The sequence below is a fragment of the Neofelis nebulosa genome, chromosome 15 (assembly GCF_028018385.1).
Source record: "Neofelis nebulosa isolate mNeoNeb1 chromosome 15, mNeoNeb1.pri, whole genome shotgun sequence".
Taxonomy (NCBI): domain Eukaryota; kingdom Metazoa; phylum Chordata; class Mammalia; order Carnivora; family Felidae; genus Neofelis; species Neofelis nebulosa.
In genome coordinates this window covers 60,754,552-60,774,021 of record NC_080796.1, presented here as the reverse complement: position 1 = coordinate 60,774,021, position 19,470 = coordinate 60,754,552, and the positions used below count along the sequence as shown (strand labels likewise).

The following is a 19,470-nucleotide window of genomic DNA, read 5'->3' as shown; positions in this document are numbered from 1 at the left end:
GTAGTTTACACGCTCAAGACTGAGGCACTCCAAGATCAGTTCCAATTAATTCTGTAAAAATTCCATTTGCTCTCCTGTCTTTTAGTGTGGTTGAATTTTATATTTGTGATGGACTTCTTAGGAAGTGGGGTGTGGCAGATCCTTTGCCTACAGACCAGTGGACTTTCTTTTGGAAGGACCCACCACCACCCTAGAATTATCTGGTGACCGTTTTTTGATGAAGGGCCGGAGGCTGTTTTTTGATTACTAGATAAACTGCCCAGCAAAGCTATCAGTGCTTCGCTTTCTATGCTAATAGCTTTCATTCTCCCATTCTTGTTCTCCCGTGACCCAGAACCAAGCCCTGACAAATCAGGCTGTTTTATTCAGGGAACCAACTGATAAATTGCCTTGTTAGAATTGCCTCAGTAGCTATAGTAGGAATGATACCTTGTGCTTTATTTTTTCAGAATGCACGCTTTAATGCCTATGTTAAAGTAATTATGTGATAAGACCCTTCCTCCCGTAAACTCAAAGTTAGTTACTGCTAACCCCAGTAGATTACAATGTTCACCCTAAAGGTAGGAAGGCAAACAAAGAATGAGCAAGGAAAGGTCTATGCTCTCAGGTTCCTATTGATGTGAATGTGGGTCATGTTGGTAATTAGTTGTAAGAGTATATGTCGCAGTATGATTTGCTGGGTCCTGAGGAAGGGAGACATCAGTAACTTGTTAAAATTCAAGTCTTTGAAGCTATGAGGTGGGATGTAAGGAATGGCGGGGTAGGGTTTCATGGCATGGGTCAGAAAGAACTTTCTCCTTTACTGTTAACAAGCCCAGAGCAGTGTTTCCTTTTTCTGATCTATTACTTGATAAACTCAGATAATATCTTAGATGTGGTAAAGAGTACCCACTGCATTAATCCACTTTCTCTTGAAGTTGTTGATAATGGGCTTCAATAATGGCCTAGTCCTTGCAACTCACTTACACAATTTTAAAAGTGTTTACATTTGAATGATGTTTAAGCATTTATTTATTTCTTAATATTTATTTTATTTTTATTGTGGTAAAAATCACACAACACAACATACACATAAAAAATGCATGTGACATAAAAATCACAGAACATAAAAATTGCCATCTTAGTCATTTTTAGGTGTGCAGTGTATTAGTTAACTGCACATTTTTGTGCAACAAATCTTTAAATGTTTTTATGCTGTAAAACTGAAACTCTACACCAGTTAAACAACTGCCCATTCCCCTCGCCATTCCCGTCTCTTTCCAGCCCCTGGAAACCACTTTTGTGCTTTCTGTGAGTTTGGCTACTTTTACCTCCTATATTCTAATCATGCAGTATTTGTCTTTCTGTGATTGGCTTGTTTCCGTTAGCAGAATGTCCTCGGGTTATCCATGCTGTAATATATGACAGTATTTGCTTCTTTTTAAAGGCTGTATAATATTCCATTATATGTCTATACCACTCTTGCTTTTTCCATTCCCCCATCAAAAGACAATAGGTTGTTTCCGCCTCTTGGGTGTTGTGAATAATGCTGCAGTGAACCCGGGGGTAGAAATATCTCATTCAGATCTTGTTTCCAATTTCTTAGATAGATACCCAGAAGTGGGATTTCTGGATCATCTGGTAGTTCTGCTTTTAATTTTGTGACAAACCTTCATACTGACTGGTTTCCCATAATGGCTGCACCATTTTACTCTCCCACTGACAGTGCACATGGTTTCAATTTCTCTGCATCCATCCTGCAATTCTTTTCTTTTCTTTTCTTTTCTTTTCTTTTTTCTTTTCTCTTTTCTCTTCTCTTTTCTTTTCTTTTCTTTTCTTTTTTTCTTTTCTTTTCTGATGAGCGCGTGAGGTGAATGTGTAAACATTTTTGAAGGGTTTCACATACTTTCTGAATTTGAAGTTCTAATCTTTTACCTCCTTAGGCTGTGCATAAATAATTACATATGTGAACAATGTAAATAGTTGTTTTCAGCCTCTTGAGTTGCACACAATGCCTTTACCACTAACAGTAGATGAAAAATTCATTAGTCTGTCATAATGACTATATCAACTGTTACAATGTGCCACATTGTTCTAAGTGATTTACACTAATGGTTCTATTAATTCTTCCATTATCCCAAAGAAGTAGATACTACTATTATATTATTATACTATCATATTTATATATGTGGAATTTGAGGCTTAGAAAAATAATGGCCCCAAAACAACTGGATCTCAGACAGTATGAGCCATGATCCTGTGCTCTTTACTACTCATTACCCTGCCTTGCATATTTTTTAAGTTTTTAAAGCATCAAATAATTTTAGACTGAATTCTTCGTAAGAGATTTTAGTCCATGGGCAAAATTTTCTATAACATTGATAAAATAAAATAAAAACGGGAAATTAAGAATATTTCCAAAGTTATGATTAGATAATAGTAAAGGTTTCTAATAGTAAAGGTTTTTTAAAAAGGAGACAATCAGAAATATGTCTTAAAAAGATCTGTTTTTTTAATTCATTTTTAGAAACCCCCTACGTATGAAGTTTGAGGGCTCAGTTCTTCTATCATACCAGTTTTCTGTCTCAGTTCCCTGATTTTTATCTGTTGGTTCTCATTTTGCTACTCGGGATTTTTTTAAATGATGTTTGTAATGTTTATTTTTGAAAGAGAGAGAGTGTGTGCGCACGCAAACAGGGGAGGGGCAGGGAGAGAGGGAGACCACAGAATCCGAAGCAGGCTCCAGGCTCTGAGCTGTCAGCACACAGCCCGACAGGGGGCTCAAACCCATGAACCGCAAGATCATGATATGAACTGAAGTCGGACACTCAGCCAACTGAGCCACCCAGGTGCTCTGCTACTCTGGATTTTTAGTTGTTAGTTTTAGGTTGATCCTAAAAATATACCTCCACCCCCACCACTGATAAAACTTCCAGACTCTTTAATTCTTTATTTCAGAAGAAAAGAGGTTTATTTCTTCTCTTGTTTTGATGTGAAAATGGTTGTCTGCTTGTGTAAACTTTGTGACTGCAGTAGAGGGCAACTCTTTTTTTCTTGTGATGAATACTAGTCAGAAGAAGGGGGGGAGAATGTGATTATATGAATGAATCTGTATTTTTAAAGAAAAAAATTATGTTCTTTGGGATGAAATCTTGTTTATTTTGGTTTGAATTAGCTTAAAGAGACCACCGAATTCTAATATACTTTTTAATAAAGGCACAGCTGAGTAATAATACAAAAAGAAAAGAAGAGGATTTAATACACAGGAAATTTTGATTAATTTAGAATTTAGAGCTTGAAATCTGAATGTACCTTTGGAGTGAATCTGAAAGCATAGCGAAGTCTACATTCTGATATCCATTTTCCAGTGCAAACTATTCACATAGTTTTCATTTGAAGAAGATCAGAAACAAGTACAAGAATCTTCAAAGGAATGAATCTAGCCCAAGATTTTGTCCTTGATTGCACCTTTTTTTTTTTTTTTTTTTTTTTTTTTTACCTTTTGCCTCCAAAGCATCTTCACTACTCCCAAGGCACCTCCTTGCTTCTGGAACGCCTTCACTGTCCCCCAGAGTCTTCAAACTATGTTTTATATGGGGAACAATTTCAAATTTTATAGATATTTAAAGCAAAAGCCCTCCAACTTCTTCTGCCACTTGTTCCTCTGAGATAGTACCAATTTACTAAGATTTCTTTTGTAATATCTGTGCCTAACTTGTAGGAAGCTACTTGACAGAGTTATAAGTAAGAAAGGAAATAATGGGTAATGGATGTTTTGTGTGTGTGGTGTTTTTTTTGTTGTTGTTGTTGTTTGTTTGTTTGTTTTAAATCATTGCTGCCTTTTGTCCATATGTTTTAAGGTCTGGGGCCAAAGAAATTTGCTAAAGAAAGTTTTATTGGAACACAGCCATGCCCATTCTTGTATTGTTAGTGGCTGCTTTTGGGCTTCTGCCAGATTTCTGGGGAGTCATAGTAGAGACCAAATGACCTTCAAAACTGAAATGTTTACTGTCTGGACCGTTAATAAAAAACACTTGTCCACCCTTGCTGTTATATGAAGGAGTGAGAGCTAAACAGGTATCCCCAGCCTTCCCTGCCTCCCCTGGGCCGTCACCACACAGGAAGTCCCCCTCCGTCACTGCTAACTTTTCCACTATACTCCTCCTTCCTGAAGAAATGCCTGGCACTTTTCTGCAATCCCTATCATAGCAGACAGTTTGGTACACAGGTTTTATTTCAGAGAGGAAAATCTTTAGGTACAAACACCACATGTTAGGAAACTTTCGTGGTCCTCCCTTGGGCTTTCCTTGTTTTACTCTAACTCCACTTGGCAGTCCTATGTCAGTTCCCTGATCTTTGGGGTAATTAGTTATTACTATCCTTTTTTTTTTTTTTTTTAAGATTATTTATTTATTTTGAGAGAGAGAGGGAGAGCGAGTGAGCATGAGTGTGAGCAGGGGGAGGGGCAGAGAAAGGAGAGAATCCCAAGCAGGTTCCAAGTTTTCAGCCCAATGCGGGGCTCGATCTCACAAACTATGAGATCATGACCTGAGCTGAAATCAAGAGTGAGACACTTAACCAATGGAGCCACCCAGGTACCCTGATTACTGTCTTTTGAATATTTGTTTGCTTTTACTTCTCATAATGTGCCTGTGATTTGGACATCAGGTCTATGCCTGTTGGCTTTCTTGCAACAGGCCAGAAGAAATTCTCTGCCAGGCATTTCCTCACTTCTGCACTGAGAACCAGCACCTGGCCACTTGTAGAGCCCCTTTAGCTTTTCTGCATCCTGAATCCCTTCCCTGCATATAATCACAATGTTGTAATTATTGTTGAGAATCGGTGCTCATTCTGGTTCAGGCCTTGAGTTACATGATCTCATTTGATTTTCATAGCAACACCATAAAGGTGTCCATTGGTATGATCCATCTTTCACCCCTGAAGAAAGAAACTTGAAATTCAAAAGCTTTCCTTGACTCCTGTAGAAAATGGTGGAACAATCACTTGAACCCCGTTTGACTCCTATCTTATCGTGTAACCATTGTTGTACTGCCTCCTGCAGTTTAAGGTCAGATCAGTTACCATCACTGTGTCCAGCAGATTTCCCCAAATCTGTGCCAACTTTGGAGGACACAGATAGATGCTTGTTGAATGCATCAACTTGATCTTGAAAGAAGTAAGTCTCTAATACCAATATCTCTTTTCTGACAAAGTTCTTGGCACATTGATGGCACTCAAGAACAGAAACATTTAAGGACAGTATTAGGAAAAGATGTGCTTGTGTTTACTTGTTGAAGGTACAAGGAGAGTCTTTGGATTGGTATGAAGTCAATTTCCTATATAAGAGTCAGTTGGGGCACCTGGCTGACTCAGTTGGAAAATCATGCAACTCTTGATCTTGGGGTTGTGAGTTCGAGCCCCACGTTGGGTAGAGAGATTACTTAAAAAAAATTTTTTTTTGTAATTAAAAAAAAAGAATCAGTTGCTTTGTCACATAGGCTATGATCCTAAGGCCTCCATGTTTGTCACATGGACTTCCTGTACTGTTTGATGACTGCCACTGTAAAATGTACCTTTCTATTAAAAAATGGTGAATGCCTTAGATTTTATTAGCATTTTTTTCTTTCACCTAAAGTATTTTGTTAAGCCACTTTTTAGTCATATGTTTTAAAAAACAGATAAGAAAATTCATCAAAGTTTAAAACATGTAGGTAGAGACAGAACATGTAAAAGTTGCTGTGGAATACTGAGCACAGCAAATTTGGGGGTTATGGTTGCCTCAGCTATCATCTTTCTTATGGCAGTGGTCATCTCTGAGCTCTTTTATAAATACTTCTGTGACACCATCCCTACTCTGTAGGAGCTTAGAAACTGAGATGCAGTGGCTACACACGTCACACAGGGTATGCATTCTACACTAGGGAAGAAGAGTTGCCTTTTCCAAGAAGATGTCATCGCATCAAAACTAAAAACATTGCATTTCTGGTTACCTTGGATGAGAGATATTTGTATTCTCCATCATCTTCATCAGCGAGCGTGTTTTTTATTAGATACTGATTATTCCTTTTTAAAATGCCTTTCAGAACACACTCTCCCGAGTATGGATTACTTTTCTCTCCTATCATGAACAATAGCATTATTTTGGGATCTTTAAAATGCATTGTTTACAACCTGACACCTGTTGCTTTGGTGACATGGTCTGTTTGGTTTCTGTGGAATTAAACTGTCCGCAAACCATAGTGGTACAGAGACAAGTAGAGGGATTTCTTTTTGAGGTGTTGAGAGATTCCATTCCCCAAAAGCAACCCTATCCTCTCCCACAGCTGCCCTTGTACCATAAGTCTGACAACAGCAAAAGACAATGCCAAGATCCACCCCTATCTTACGATTCTAAGGCATCAAAATTTCCTTTCCAACCAGCAACAATAGCAACAACAACTACACAAAGCACACTCTCAGAAGATAGGAATTTCATTTTTTATTTCTTTTCGAACAATACTCCATTACTTTTAGAAGATCGGAGTCAGGCAGCATTGCATCATAGTTAAGAGCACGGACTTTCTTTCAGTGCCTTAATTCTCTCATCTGCCAAATGGTGTTCATATCTGTAAAACACATAAAATAGTGCCTGACACCCTTTGTGTTTATTATAGGTATTGATATGCAGATTTTAATGGGCGAATTTAGGGAGCATTGGACTGGATGTCAGGATATTTGAGTTTTAGTCTTTTTTTTTTTTTTTGTAATTAATTAATCCATATCCTTGTCAAGAGGGTCCAGCGAATAGAAATTAATCAGTACATATTTACCTGTCTGTGGTCTCTAACACAAGGAGGCTGAACCAGCTAACGTTAAGTTCTCCTCAAAGTCTAATATCCTTTAATTTTGTGTTGCCTAATGCCAAATGATACGTTATTAGCAGTTTCCTATTAGTTTTATTTTGTCTCATTGACTGTACTTAGCTTTTTTTAAAGAATAATTTGGGGCTAAATATTAAAATGAAGGAATGAGGAACAGGATCACTAAAAATCAAGTCAACAGGTAATGGGTGGCTTCCTGTGGGTCATTGACTTGACTACACGTTCTTTGGACACAGGGGATTCCAAGGGTTGTAAGTTCCTTTCCTTAAGGAATATACAATTGGAACAGGAAGTAGGTGATCCAGTAGACACAAATAATAAAGGATGTTGAGTTCTTTTTTTATCTTATTTTATTTTATTTTATTTTTTTAGTTTATTTTTTGAGAGAGAGAACAGAGCCTGATGTGGGGCTCAAACTCATGACCATTAGATCATGGCTTGAGCTGAAATCAAGAGGCAGATTCTTTTTTTTTTTTTTTCAATATATGAAATTTATTGTCAAATTGGTTTCCATACAACACCCAGTGCTCATCCCAAAAGGCGCCCTCCTCAATACCCATCACCCACCCTCCCCTCCCTCCCACCCCCATCAACCCTCAGTTTGTTCTCAGTAAGAGGCAGATTCTTAAGCAACTGAATCACCCTGGTGCCCCAAAGTATGCTGAGTTCTAAGAGAATGACCCACGTGAAGACAAATGTGAGATGAACCAGTTACACCCATAAGGACTCAGTCTTGTGGGCTCTGGGAAAGCTTCATGGAAGATGTGGTAAAAGAGGCACGTGAAGAGGGCCAGCAGAAAAGATAATGCTGCTTTCTAGGAATTTGGACTAATTCAGTGTGCGTGTCAGACAAGGGTGGGCTCGGGATAGGTAGGCGTAGAAATTGACCTGAGACTCTGGGAAGGGATAAGGCTGGTGGGATTTGGAAGAGCTTTGCAAATCCTTTACCCTTGATTATAATCAGATTACACCCACTGATGTGCAGTTTATGAGCCCCAGCATAGTGACAGGAAGTGTTCACAAGGAGATATGGTTGATATCTCAGAAATTTGCTTCTTAGACAATTTGGTGCTTTACAAAAAATGACTTGAGTTCTTCTCCTTCTTCCTCTCTTCCTTTATCTGTAAAATATAGCCATGTACACTAGAGTTGTTGGCAAGGCAAAATTTTCTTTCAGCTTCTCTGGGTGAATGGCATATTCATTTTTACACTTTTGCATAAATCTGAGGAAGGTTGTTTTCTAGTATTTCCAAATTCCAGATTTAGGTCTTAAGAGCAAAAGTATTTAGTAACTGATGAAATCCTACAGTGTCTCTCCCTTTTGTTCTCACAAGGGTGAACGACGTGATCTATGGTTTTAATACCTATATTACATGTAATTCTTACAGTGTTATAAAGTACACGTGATTATTCCTCCTATATATTTTAGTAATCTGACAGGAGTAAAGGTAAAGTAACTAGTTAAGTCCACACAGCTAGTAAATGGCAGAGCTAATTTGGACCTTCATCTGCCATTTCTTTTCTTCCCCTTCTCTCTCCTCCTCTGCTTTCACTCATTTATTTTGAGATGTCTTCCTAAACCCTATGCAAGGTAGTATGTTATGGACATGCAATGGGCATCCAGTAATTTCTTCCACCTTTTCTTTGAGATGAGCATGCCCAGTGCCTCATGTTTAGTCACTGATTGTGAAATTTATGTTATAAAGGAATGTCCATGTTTACGGACTTGGTAGAAGCTGAGGTAGGCTATGTTTTGTTTCACCTGGGAAAAAAATCAAGGCTGAATAATTTCCCCCCACTTGACAAAACTGTTTTCTTGTGGATCTATTTTTTATTTAATTCAACAGGTCAATACAATCTTGTGGTTGGCTGTATCGTACAGAGAGGTGGTGGATGCCCACTGTGGGTTCAGTGGCCCACCCAGTATGGCTCCCCGGAAGATGAAACCAGAGCGTGTCTATAGTCAGTCTTCAGTCAGTCGACGTGGCTCAGGGTTTATGAGCCTACCTCCTTATGGGCTTCTTTCTGATCTTTTTTTTTCCCTTAAGGACAAACCGTCATCTCTTCTCAAGTGGGAGGTAGGCCTGAGCTTCAAGGTGAAAATGCAGTAGTCTGTGCCTGAATATACTAGTATGGCTCTTGTGTACTATGTTTGTGATTATTGGAATTTTATCCTATAGAATCTGAAGAGCCAAATATCAAAAGACCTTTGCTCTACCCGCTTATTTTCCACCTCATTTTGTTAAGAGGATAGAGGGGCAGCAAAAAGGCAAAGAACGTGGGGGCTTTGGCATAACCCTATATATGAAATTGCTTTGATAAGAGCTGGGCATGACTGTTAACTGGATGTGACACCCTCTCCTCCCGCCTCAGTAGGCCACAGCCTCCATTTCACAGGTGATCTGCCATCCCTTTGGGAATCTGACATGGCCATTCCTTATAATACCTTTGGGCATCCTCTTTTAGAACTTGAGGCAGCTTCTCAAAATACCATCAGTGATCTAGAGATCTTTGAAATTTGAAGGTAAATTTAAAATTTAGTACTGAGCACATATCATTTGCCATCATGCCTTGCGATAAGGAAGCAGTCAGATGTTTTGGGTGAATGCGGATGAAATGTAATTTGACGCCCCCCCCCCCCCCCTTATAGCTTGTGAAGTGACTTTAGTGGCATTTCTAAAGGGAGCTTCAAAAAGTATTCAGAGCAATCCTTTGGGAACAGGTATAATGTCTCTGGGTAACTTTGAAGTCTAACTTGGGATTCTTTGAAAAAATTTAAAAAGTGTGTACATTGATGTACGGATGTGTAATAAATTATGATTCCATATTATATAATCCTACTTATAGCTAATATTTCAATTTCAGGTGGAAGGGGCAGAAAATAGGAAAAAGGAAGCATTAAAAACAAGAAAGAAAAGAAAAGGAGAGAAAGGAAAGGTGTTTTGCTGTATGGAAAAACTTTTACTATTATACACTAGAGGGTCTTCCTTCATTTTTGAATGTTTTTGGTCATTTAAAACAAAAATACTATGGATTATTGGCTGCATGTTTTTAATGCTCTGTAATTGTGTACTAAGGCAAATCCCATTATTTTAAAATTACTTAATACTGGAAAACAATTGGATAAACCCCACTTGGAGCGCCCTGTGGGTCATCTCAAGCCATTTGGTTCTGTTAATAAAATTAAAACAATTGGGGGAAATATACAGATGCTTTCAAAGTAGCTTTACAATTATGATGTCTGTATGTATGAAAAAGAGGATAACTCTTAGGAACTGCATGAAGCCAAATGCATCATTACTGTGTTTGAGTGATGTGGGTTGGGAGTAAGGATTTGACATATATTTTTTATTTTGAGATGCCATGCTAATTTACATCATTCAGCCCTTTCACTGCCAAACTGTAAAAGTCCATTAAGTGACTGAAAGGAATATACAAATTATCCACTGGCACTCCAGGCTGGAGTTTTACATACACCCTGTTATTCTATCCGCCAGCTAGCTGCAAGATTCTATTAAGCAGTAAGTGAGAAAATTATATTGCCTACAAACTAATTGTACAAAAGACTCTGAAATAAGTAATCAGAGCCCAGGACTTTCTGAAAAGCTGCCAGGAGATATTATAAATTGCTCTATCATTCTTGTCAGCCTGGTTTAAAACCCAAAGCTTCCATGTTGATTTGGTTCCCTCTGCAACAGAGCTCACTTCCCCAGCTATTGACAAAACTGGGAAAATTCCAGTCGTGTCCTCAGTCGGTGCCCAATTCAGTCCCCGGTGCCATCTAACAAATGTGTCCCAGAAAATAGCAAGCTATAATCCAAGAAAACTCCGTGTCTGAAATGAGAATCCTAGCTTGTGAACAATAACTTCTGCCTCCTCCCGAATGACTGTCCTGTGTTAACATTCCAGGTACCCACAGTTGCTACTGGAAATATTTTTACCTGCTTTCCACTTTTCGCGAATCGAAGGAAAACAAGTGCCCCGTAGAGGTCACGTGGTCTACTGGGAGTAATGTCTTTGAGCCATTACCAAAACAGATGTAGCATTATTACCCAGGTGCTTGGGGCAGCACATTTTTAGGATAAAAATGCCTTTAAAAAAATTATTGCATTGAAAAAGCACCAGGGAAGGTATTTCAAGGACAGAATCTGTGTAGACTCTAACACGGATCAAAGACTTTGTTGGGTGGGTGATCATAGCCAACAACAACGAACTAAAACTCGATGGGAGGGCTTTGAAATTAGAGAAGTATCCCTCCAGCACATAAGTTCTTTAGAATAATGTTGATTTGTTTTTCAAGATATAAACTGGTGTTACTTAGTGAAATCAAGGTTATCACTCACATATGTCAAGACTAATTTATTGAAATTTGGCTGAAGGATACCTGATTCATCATTAACAATTTCTGTACACTTAAGCTGAAAATATGTCATTTGTGCAAACACTCAGGACCACTATATTTTCTATCCGTTCACAGTGAAATTTTTACAAAAATGTTTTGTTGCCTATAGCTTTGGGAAGATACTTCTGCCACGGCATAGTTAGGTATTCATTTTTCACAGCATAGTTTGGTCATTCGCTCCTAGTCTCAGAATTCATTGACTTTCTTAGGCATGATCTCTGCATTTGTGGGAGTGCGTGTGTTTGCACGTGCATGCTAATACTGAATCCAGAACCATTGCCCCCTACACCAAATTGTATTGTTATTTGCTTACAAGTCTTATCTCCTCTGTAAGACTGTGGACTTCTCAAGAGCAGGAACTACCTCTTTCTGTTCCAGCCCATCACATGATACAAAATTGCAGGCTCATTGATGAGCATCAAGGATCCAAGAATGAATAAGACAGATCTCCTCCCTCAAAGTTCATCCTAAGGCACTATTAAAAATTTCTCTGCCTTTACATTTCTTTTTGTCATTGAGGAACTATGGAATGTAATGGTTAGAAAGGAAACTAGAGTACTTCTTTATATATGATCTAAAATTCTCATGTGGTAATTTTATAATTTCCCTTCTGTTTTTTGAAGAAATTTAAAAATCTTTACACAATCATCCTTAGAAGGGTCATAAATCATAGATTTAGCTACTCTTGTTGAATCACTCCTAAATATTTTCTCCAATGTGTTCAATAAGTACTATAACAAGGTAAAAGTTAACCCTTTTAGTGTCATCTGTCTGTATTTTCATGTTTTATTTTCCTTTCATTCTTATTCTATTCATATCAAGATGCTCTTTTATTTCCTTTAAAGCCTCTTACAGTTTTTTTTTTTCTTTTCACACTTTGTTCCCTAGCAGCTTTTGTATATTTTTGGTTTTCCCCTCAATGATCTCTTCCTGTTTTGCCTTGCATTTCATTTTTCTCAAAGCCACTTTTCAAGGTTTTAAAAAATTAACTAAGTTTCTGAATACTGTTTTTTGGTTCGTGGAATGATTTTCCTAGTGTTCTTTAAATTTTTTTTTTTTAATGTTTATTTATTTTTGAGAGAAAAAGACAGAGAGAGACAGAGCTGGGGAGGAACAGAGAGAGAGGGAGACACAGAATCCGAAACAGGCTCCAGGCTCTGAGCTGTCAGCACAGGGCCCGAAGCGGGGCTCGAACTCACAAACCGCGAGATCATGACCTGAGCCGAAGCCAGGTCATGATCTCAACTCAACTGACTGAGCCACCCAGGCGCCCCAGATTTTCTTAGTGTTCTTAACATTGCCTCCTGATGAGATGTCTAGCTCTTGACCTTGTGGGCATTACTACATTATAGCACCATAATTAGTGTTCAAAGCAATGACCTTGAGGAATCAAGAAAATATAAGCTTTCTAAGCATATTATTTTACTTATTTACTACTTTTTGGTGGAAGATTTTTCTACTGTGTAAGAAATGGTCCTTGCCTCCAGGATCTTACCATCTAATGGGTAATATGCATGCAAAAAAGGTATGACAAAATATGGCATGTCTGTAGGTGATGAGAGTACGTGAAAAGATATGAGAACCAAGAAGTCATTTTCTGCTATGATGGTCTGAGAGGTTTTCATGAAAGATTTGAATGGAATTTGAGTTGAACATTGAGACTTGGAAGTAATTTTAAGAAGAAAAGAGGGGCAAAGATAGATCATTCTCAGAGGGAAGTCTGAAGGACACAGGAAAAGAATAAATTGAAATGGCTGCATCAGAAAGTTCACATAAGGTAATAATTGTAATATTGCTGGAGAAGTAGGCAGGAGTTTTATTGGAGTGGGGATTTTGTTTGCTAATCTAATATTTTATGTTTAATTCAAGAGGCCATAGAAATCTAGTGATTTTTTTAAATTTTTTTAAAATTAAAAAAATTTTTTTTAACGTTTATTTATTTTTGAGACAGAGAGAGACAGAGCATGAACAGGGGAGGGGCAGAGAGAGGGGGAGACACAGAATCGGAAGCAGGCTCCAGGCTCTGAGCTGTCAGCACAGAGCCCGACGCGGGGCTCGAACTCACAGACTGTGAGATCATGACCCCAGCTGAAGTCGGACGCTCAACCGACTGAGCCACCCAGGCGCCCCTAGTGATTTTTTTTTTAATTAGGGTACCGACGTACCCAAAGAAGTCCTAGGAAGAGGTATGCAGCATGGATTACAGGGGGACAGCATGGAGGCAAAATGCCCAGTTAGGAGATCACGCCCACAGTCCACATGTGAGCTCACACGTGCCTGACTTAGGTTCCTGTCAGAAGTGTGTTCTTGTGGAGGATGAGGATAGAATTTTCAGATGAAGAGGAACTGGTTGGAAATGAAAGATGATTTTTTGTGGGGGCGGGGAGGGGAATGGTGGGTCACCCTGGTGGAAGTTCCCAGCATTGAGTTCAAAGTGCGGGTCATGCTTTGATATTGGAAAGTGAACAAAGGTAGGCCTTGATACTGAATCTTTAGGCAAAAACAGGGCAAGAAATGCTGTTTGGAAACCATTTTTCCTCCCTAATAGTTATTGTTCAGCTCTTTCTAAGAAAGCAAAGACAGAGTTTCTTTTTAATAAGTATAGGAAGAGGTATGTAGAGTGAAAGAATCTGGTAGTAGAATACTAATTAATCCCTAGGAAATTACTAGCAATGCTCCCTGGATGCAAAAGAAATTTCCAGTGATGGTTAAAGGAGCACAGCAGTGAAAAATGGTTCATCTAAAGTTCGGATCCTAAATCCTTTTATTCTCAGCCATGACCCAACCAGTCTGGTTCCTTTGACTTATCCTCAGTTTCCTGGGTATTAGTAATATCTCTGAAGATGATGGTGTGTGCCTTTGTTGATGCAATTAATATTACTCTTATTATTGAATCTCTTGTGTTAAAAAGTAGTTGCTTTTATTACTATAAATGCCCTGAGTTAGAATGCTAATTTAGTCAAACAGTTTTGATAGGCTTATCTCCAGTTATAGTACACAGCTTTTTAAAATTTTTTTTTAGTCATGCATACTTAACCAATTTTCAGTAGTTATAAGTGGTTAGGTGTTACTTCCTGTTGAATTAGCAGTGGCTGAGTAGTTGAGTCTTTGTACAATCCTGCAATCCACTAATGTGATATTTAATGAGGAGACATCAGTCTGGAGAAAGGTAGTCAATATAAATCAGTGTTTACAAAGTGTGATTAACTCTGAAATATTTCATCAATGCTGTGGTCCCAGGCAGACTCTATGCTAATTACTAGAATCTGCGCATGTTTCAGGGGACTTGGATGGACCCTGAGTATTGCAAACACGGAGCAGCAAAATTGCAATTATGCTCGGACCGTCTCTGATGACAATTTATGCATTTGGTGTGATGACCTCCCCCTTCCCAAGAGGGCAATAAACAGAATGCATTTTCATTAAGATACTAATGCACTTAATCACAAGGGGAAAGGGTTAGGAAGCAAGGAAAGACCTTCAAGCACTATGTGACAGAGCTGATACGGGAGAGAGGCTTTATTTTAAAGGCAGCTTCTTTGCAAAGCTGTAGGCAGCCCCAGAGCACATCCCACATGCTGTCATTGGCATTAATTGAAAAAATTTCAAGCTAAAGTTTGGGTCTTCTTCTGGCTACATATTTATCACTTCCAGGGTGTAAGTACGACCACAAATAATGTCAACTCTGATATTAACAGTGTAGTTTCGTAGCAGTTTATTTTTATTTATGACATTTTCATGGAGCTCGAGTGTTTGGAATTCATTAATGCAGATAATGTAACAAACATGATGATGACGATGATGGTCATCATCATCCTCTTCCTCCTCCTTTTCAATAAACATTTACGAAGCAGAGAACCATGTTGTGAGGCCTAGTAAGAGCCAAGTCATTTCGGTCCCTGCCCTCTAGGAGCTTATTGTAAGGCCCCAGGTTAGCCTGCTGATAATTTTTCACAGTGGGGTTTGTGCTGTTTAGTGTCAGAAAGACGATAAGCCTGATGCATTGGAGCATCCGTAACCAAAGGAAATCCAGAACTGATGATACGAGAATATGATTTTGACGTTTGTGCTTTTACGGAAATAATCTAGTTTGAAAATTCATTTCGATCCTAAGATTCTGAAAGACTGATGTTTTACACGGGTAGACTGAGCATAGTGTTTTAAAGGCTAACTTTAAACTTAAGCTTTTGAGATCCTTTACCATTTATCTTCCAGTTATTCAGTGCATCTCAAGTGGTTGCTACCGAGCAGACAGCTTCGTGACATTTATGACATCTTCATGAATCTCCTGTGACTTTTTTTGAGGGGAGGGGCAGGATGAATGCGTAGACATTGCCTTTGGGATGCTCACATTTTTGGGGTCTTGCAAATCTAACCGCTTTCCTTCAAACTCTGTGTTTTAGGTAATATAGAATATAGCTGCCCCGCCACGAATGAATGTGAAATCACAAAGCGCAGACGTAAATCCTGCCAGGCTTGCCGCTTCATGAAGTGTTTAAAAGTGGGCATGCTGAAAGAAGGTAAGGCACGTCGTTAGAGGCCCCGCGCTTTAGGGTGGGAATGGGGGAAGGGGTGTGTGCAAGGGATTACAGAAATGCTAGAGAAATCAGGAAAAGAGGGGGTCACAGTAAGCACCCTGAATCTGATGACAGAATACTTGTTCACGCCTGAGTTTTCTGATGAGTCCTGGCTGACGGCTTGACATCGACAGGAGGGGACAAGGTGGGAAACGTCACATGTGCAGCTAAGCCCACCAGGTATGCTTGGTAGTTCTGGTTCTTTTTACCTTTACAATTTGCAGGAGGTGAAGGTCGAAGGACACCAAGAGGCTAGTCGTTGTCTTTTTGTGTTTCTTCTCCTTTCTAAGTTTGCAGAGAGATTTTTCCTTCCGTCGTTAATTGAGATATAGTTGGCAAATAAAAACTATATATTTAAAATGTATAACTTGATGTTTTGATGTGCATGTGTACTGTGAAATAATCGCCAGAGTCAAGCCAATCAACATAGCCATCATTTCATATTGTTACCACTTTTTTAAATTTTTTTTTAAAGTTTATTTATTTTTGAGACAGAGGGAGACAGAGCATGAACGGGGGAGGGGCAGAGAGAGAGGGAGACAGAATCCGAAACAGGCTCCAGGCTCTTAGCAGTCAGCACAGAGTCTGACGCGGGGCTCGAACTCACGGACCACGAGATCATGACCTGAGCTGAAGTCGGACGCTTAACCGACTGAGCCACCGAGGCGCCCCACCACTTTTTAAAAAAAAATTAATTTTAGGTGTAAAACACTCTTTCTTTTTTTCTAGTCTTCTCTTTTGGACTTATGTTCTTAAGACCTTTACTAGACCACTAAGAACTAACCCCTCATTTGACTAGGAACAGAGAAGACTCTCAAATTCTTCTTCTCATCTTGACTCTCCTCTTCCTCGGGGGGGGGGGGGGGGGCGGGTGAGGAAAGCTATGAACAAAGGGTGTATAATTGTATAATTAAAGCCTTATGAAAAGGTAACGCAAAATGTATTGTCAAGTAAAAAAATAAAATAAAATAAAGCACAAATCCCCTAGTAGTAGGATTCACCGTATATATGAGTATATTTTTATATACAAATACATATTTATATTAAATAAAAATTATAAAAAGTTTATCTTAATAATTCATATGAAAATATGTGGAGAGAGAGAAAGGAGAAAGAATGGTAGAAGGGAGATATGCTTTGTGGTAGGGTGCACATGGGGAAGTAGAAGGAGGGACAAATAAAGTTTGGGGACAGTGTGGCACTGTAAATCCAGTGAGGAGGGGTATTTTCCCTTTTCACCATATAGCCTTTGGCACTATTAGGATTTTTCACAGTTAGTATATTTTGTATTTATAATGCCCTTGCTAAATATGTATTACGTTTCTCCAGAGTGCCAGGCATCATTCTAGACTGCAGTGGTACAACAGTGAGCAAGTCGGGTATGATTGCTCTTGCTAGAGAAAACTTAAGTGGAAATGCCAATGGGACAGTTTTGACCAGGAAAAACATAAATAAAAACCCAACCATAATGGCACTACACACAGGACAAAGAATCTCCCTTTTAGTTAGGATGATGGTGAAAGCTCACTCCTTTTGAGGTTGAAAGCTTTATCTTAGCAATTGCCTTAAATCCTGTAAAAGAGTGACAAACAAAACCTACTTCACGGTAAATGGTGAGTAATTGGTGGTCGACTTTTGGTCTTTATGTTGCCGCTTAGTTGAGCTGTAGACTCGCACTAAACTTACGCTCATTCAAAAGGGGTAAATTAAGAGTCAGGAGTTGAGGAATCATTTTCAAAGAGCAAATCCATGTATTTAAAGTGCTATAAAAATAATATATCAATTAGCGCTTTGAATTGCTGTGTCCTAGATGTGGCTTTTATTTTCAAAAACTAAAGTACATGGAGATATGTCTCCATTTCCAGGTTGGTAGCATTTTTTGACTGGTTTCACTTTACCCCCATGATTTACTCAACTCTTTGCACTTCCAGGTTTATGGAGGAAGTAAAAAAAATAATAATAAAATTTCCTCTAAATAATTTCCCACGTTGTGGTTTTGAAGCAGGAGTAGTTTTAAAGGGTGGTTAGAGTGACGAGGAAGTGTGAACTGGGTTTAATTAAACATTGTTGGTGAAAAGAAATGGGACAGTGCTTATCTGTAATTCACACCTCTTCAGTTGCCCTTATCAAGCCTTTAGAGGGTCCGTTTTCAAGGGAATTGCTGCTGTTGCTGATATACTTAAATAATAATTTATTTTCCTTTACTTCCTTATGCCCACTTTGATGGGAAAATACCAGTTCTCTAAGCCCCTCCCCCCAAAAGGATGGCTATGAGTAAATATGGAATATTCCTCTTCTTTTGTACTTAAAAATGCAGTGAAATATTGTATTACACCCTGCATATAAATGCACAATTATGTTTGGCCATCTCCTTGGCTCAAGACTGGCCTCCTCAGCCTGGAGAGAATGATACTGTCTTAAATGTATCTTTATGGATGGAGAGGGATTTCAGTCCCGTGCAGTATGTCAGAGATCATGATGTAGTAAATCTATTCAAATGTAAACCTGTTCAATTCAATTACCAGTCCATAATAAAATTTGCTGCCACAACCCCCGTGTTGACCACAGCAGTCCATACAGGCTGATGGCACAGCAGGTCTGGAAATTGACAGACAAAATCTATTTAAACAAAAAACAACATTAGTTCTAGAATCTGAAATGAAATCAGATTTCAACAGCTTTGATGGGAACCTTCTTTCCTTTACCGGGTATTTTTATGCAACCAGCCAAAAACATCTTAGATAAAGTGCTGCCTGAGGGAAATAAAGAAGTTTTCATTAAAAGGGTGGTTTAGAGAAAAATGAAACTTTCACTCACTTCAACACAATGGGTTGTTTGAACCGGGTTTATTCACTGGTATTTCTGCTAATGATTTAGGGTGCCAATGGGAAGTGACGGCTTAGAGTGTAAACAACCCCAATTGCGTCACAGTTGTGCGCGATTAAATTCTTATAAGATACGCCTTCTCCTTAGCCAGCACCCGAATTATGTCTGAATGAACTATTTGATTTTAACGTTAGAATTTTTGAGTCAAAAAGTTGTTATCGTTTGAAACAAAGAATTTGTTGTGTGGAGCAAATAACAAAGTGTCACAACATAAGAACAAAACAAAACCACAAACTTCAAGAAGTACAGTTAAAAAATGAAAGTTTGTTCAAATCCAAATGGTTGTGCCTTTCCACATCCTGGAAAATCCCCTTTTCTGGGCTCTAGTTGGCTAGTAAGCCTCACGAATGATGGGCCAGCATTACTTTGTCAGCATTATACCATACTGTATGTCAGAGAAGACCCATCTATTACAAGATATCTGGTCCCAACATTCCCTTTTCATTTTTTTTCAGGTATTGCGTATTTGAAGGAAAAAAACAAGAACTAATCTAAGTGCACCTATAAATCTGGTCAAGATTTATTTTTATTTTGATCTCTCTCCTTGGTTATTTAAAGGCTATTGTAGGACACGCTGGTTCAGTTTACTCTCTGTCAGTGGCCAACAGAGACATTTTATGAAAGCAATAATTATTTTATTTAGGTATAACATTCACTGATCGAAGGATTAAAGGGCTTTTTGCTGTTTATTGGTATGATGGGTTTCACCTTGGCGACTCAAGTATTTTTCTCGGACTCTTGCACACGAGAGCAAGGCACCCACAGT

At 38.7% G+C, this 19,470-nt stretch overlaps 1 protein-coding gene across 20 annotated transcripts in view; it reads left to right on the top strand.

Annotated features, from left to right (window-relative positions):
• Positions 1–19,470, top strand: part of ESRRG (estrogen related receptor gamma) — a 630,244-nt gene that overhangs the window by 456,764 nt on the left and 154,010 nt on the right. For all 20 annotated transcript variants that reach the window (XM_058701235.1, XM_058701223.1, XM_058701230.1 and 17 more), the window contains one exon: positions 15,645–15,761. In XM_058701235.1, the coding sequence (XP_058557218.1) occupies positions 15,728–15,761 (34 nt within the window). In that variant the 5' untranslated portion in view covers positions 15,645–15,727. The remainder of the gene's footprint in view (positions 1–15,644; positions 15,762–19,470) is intronic.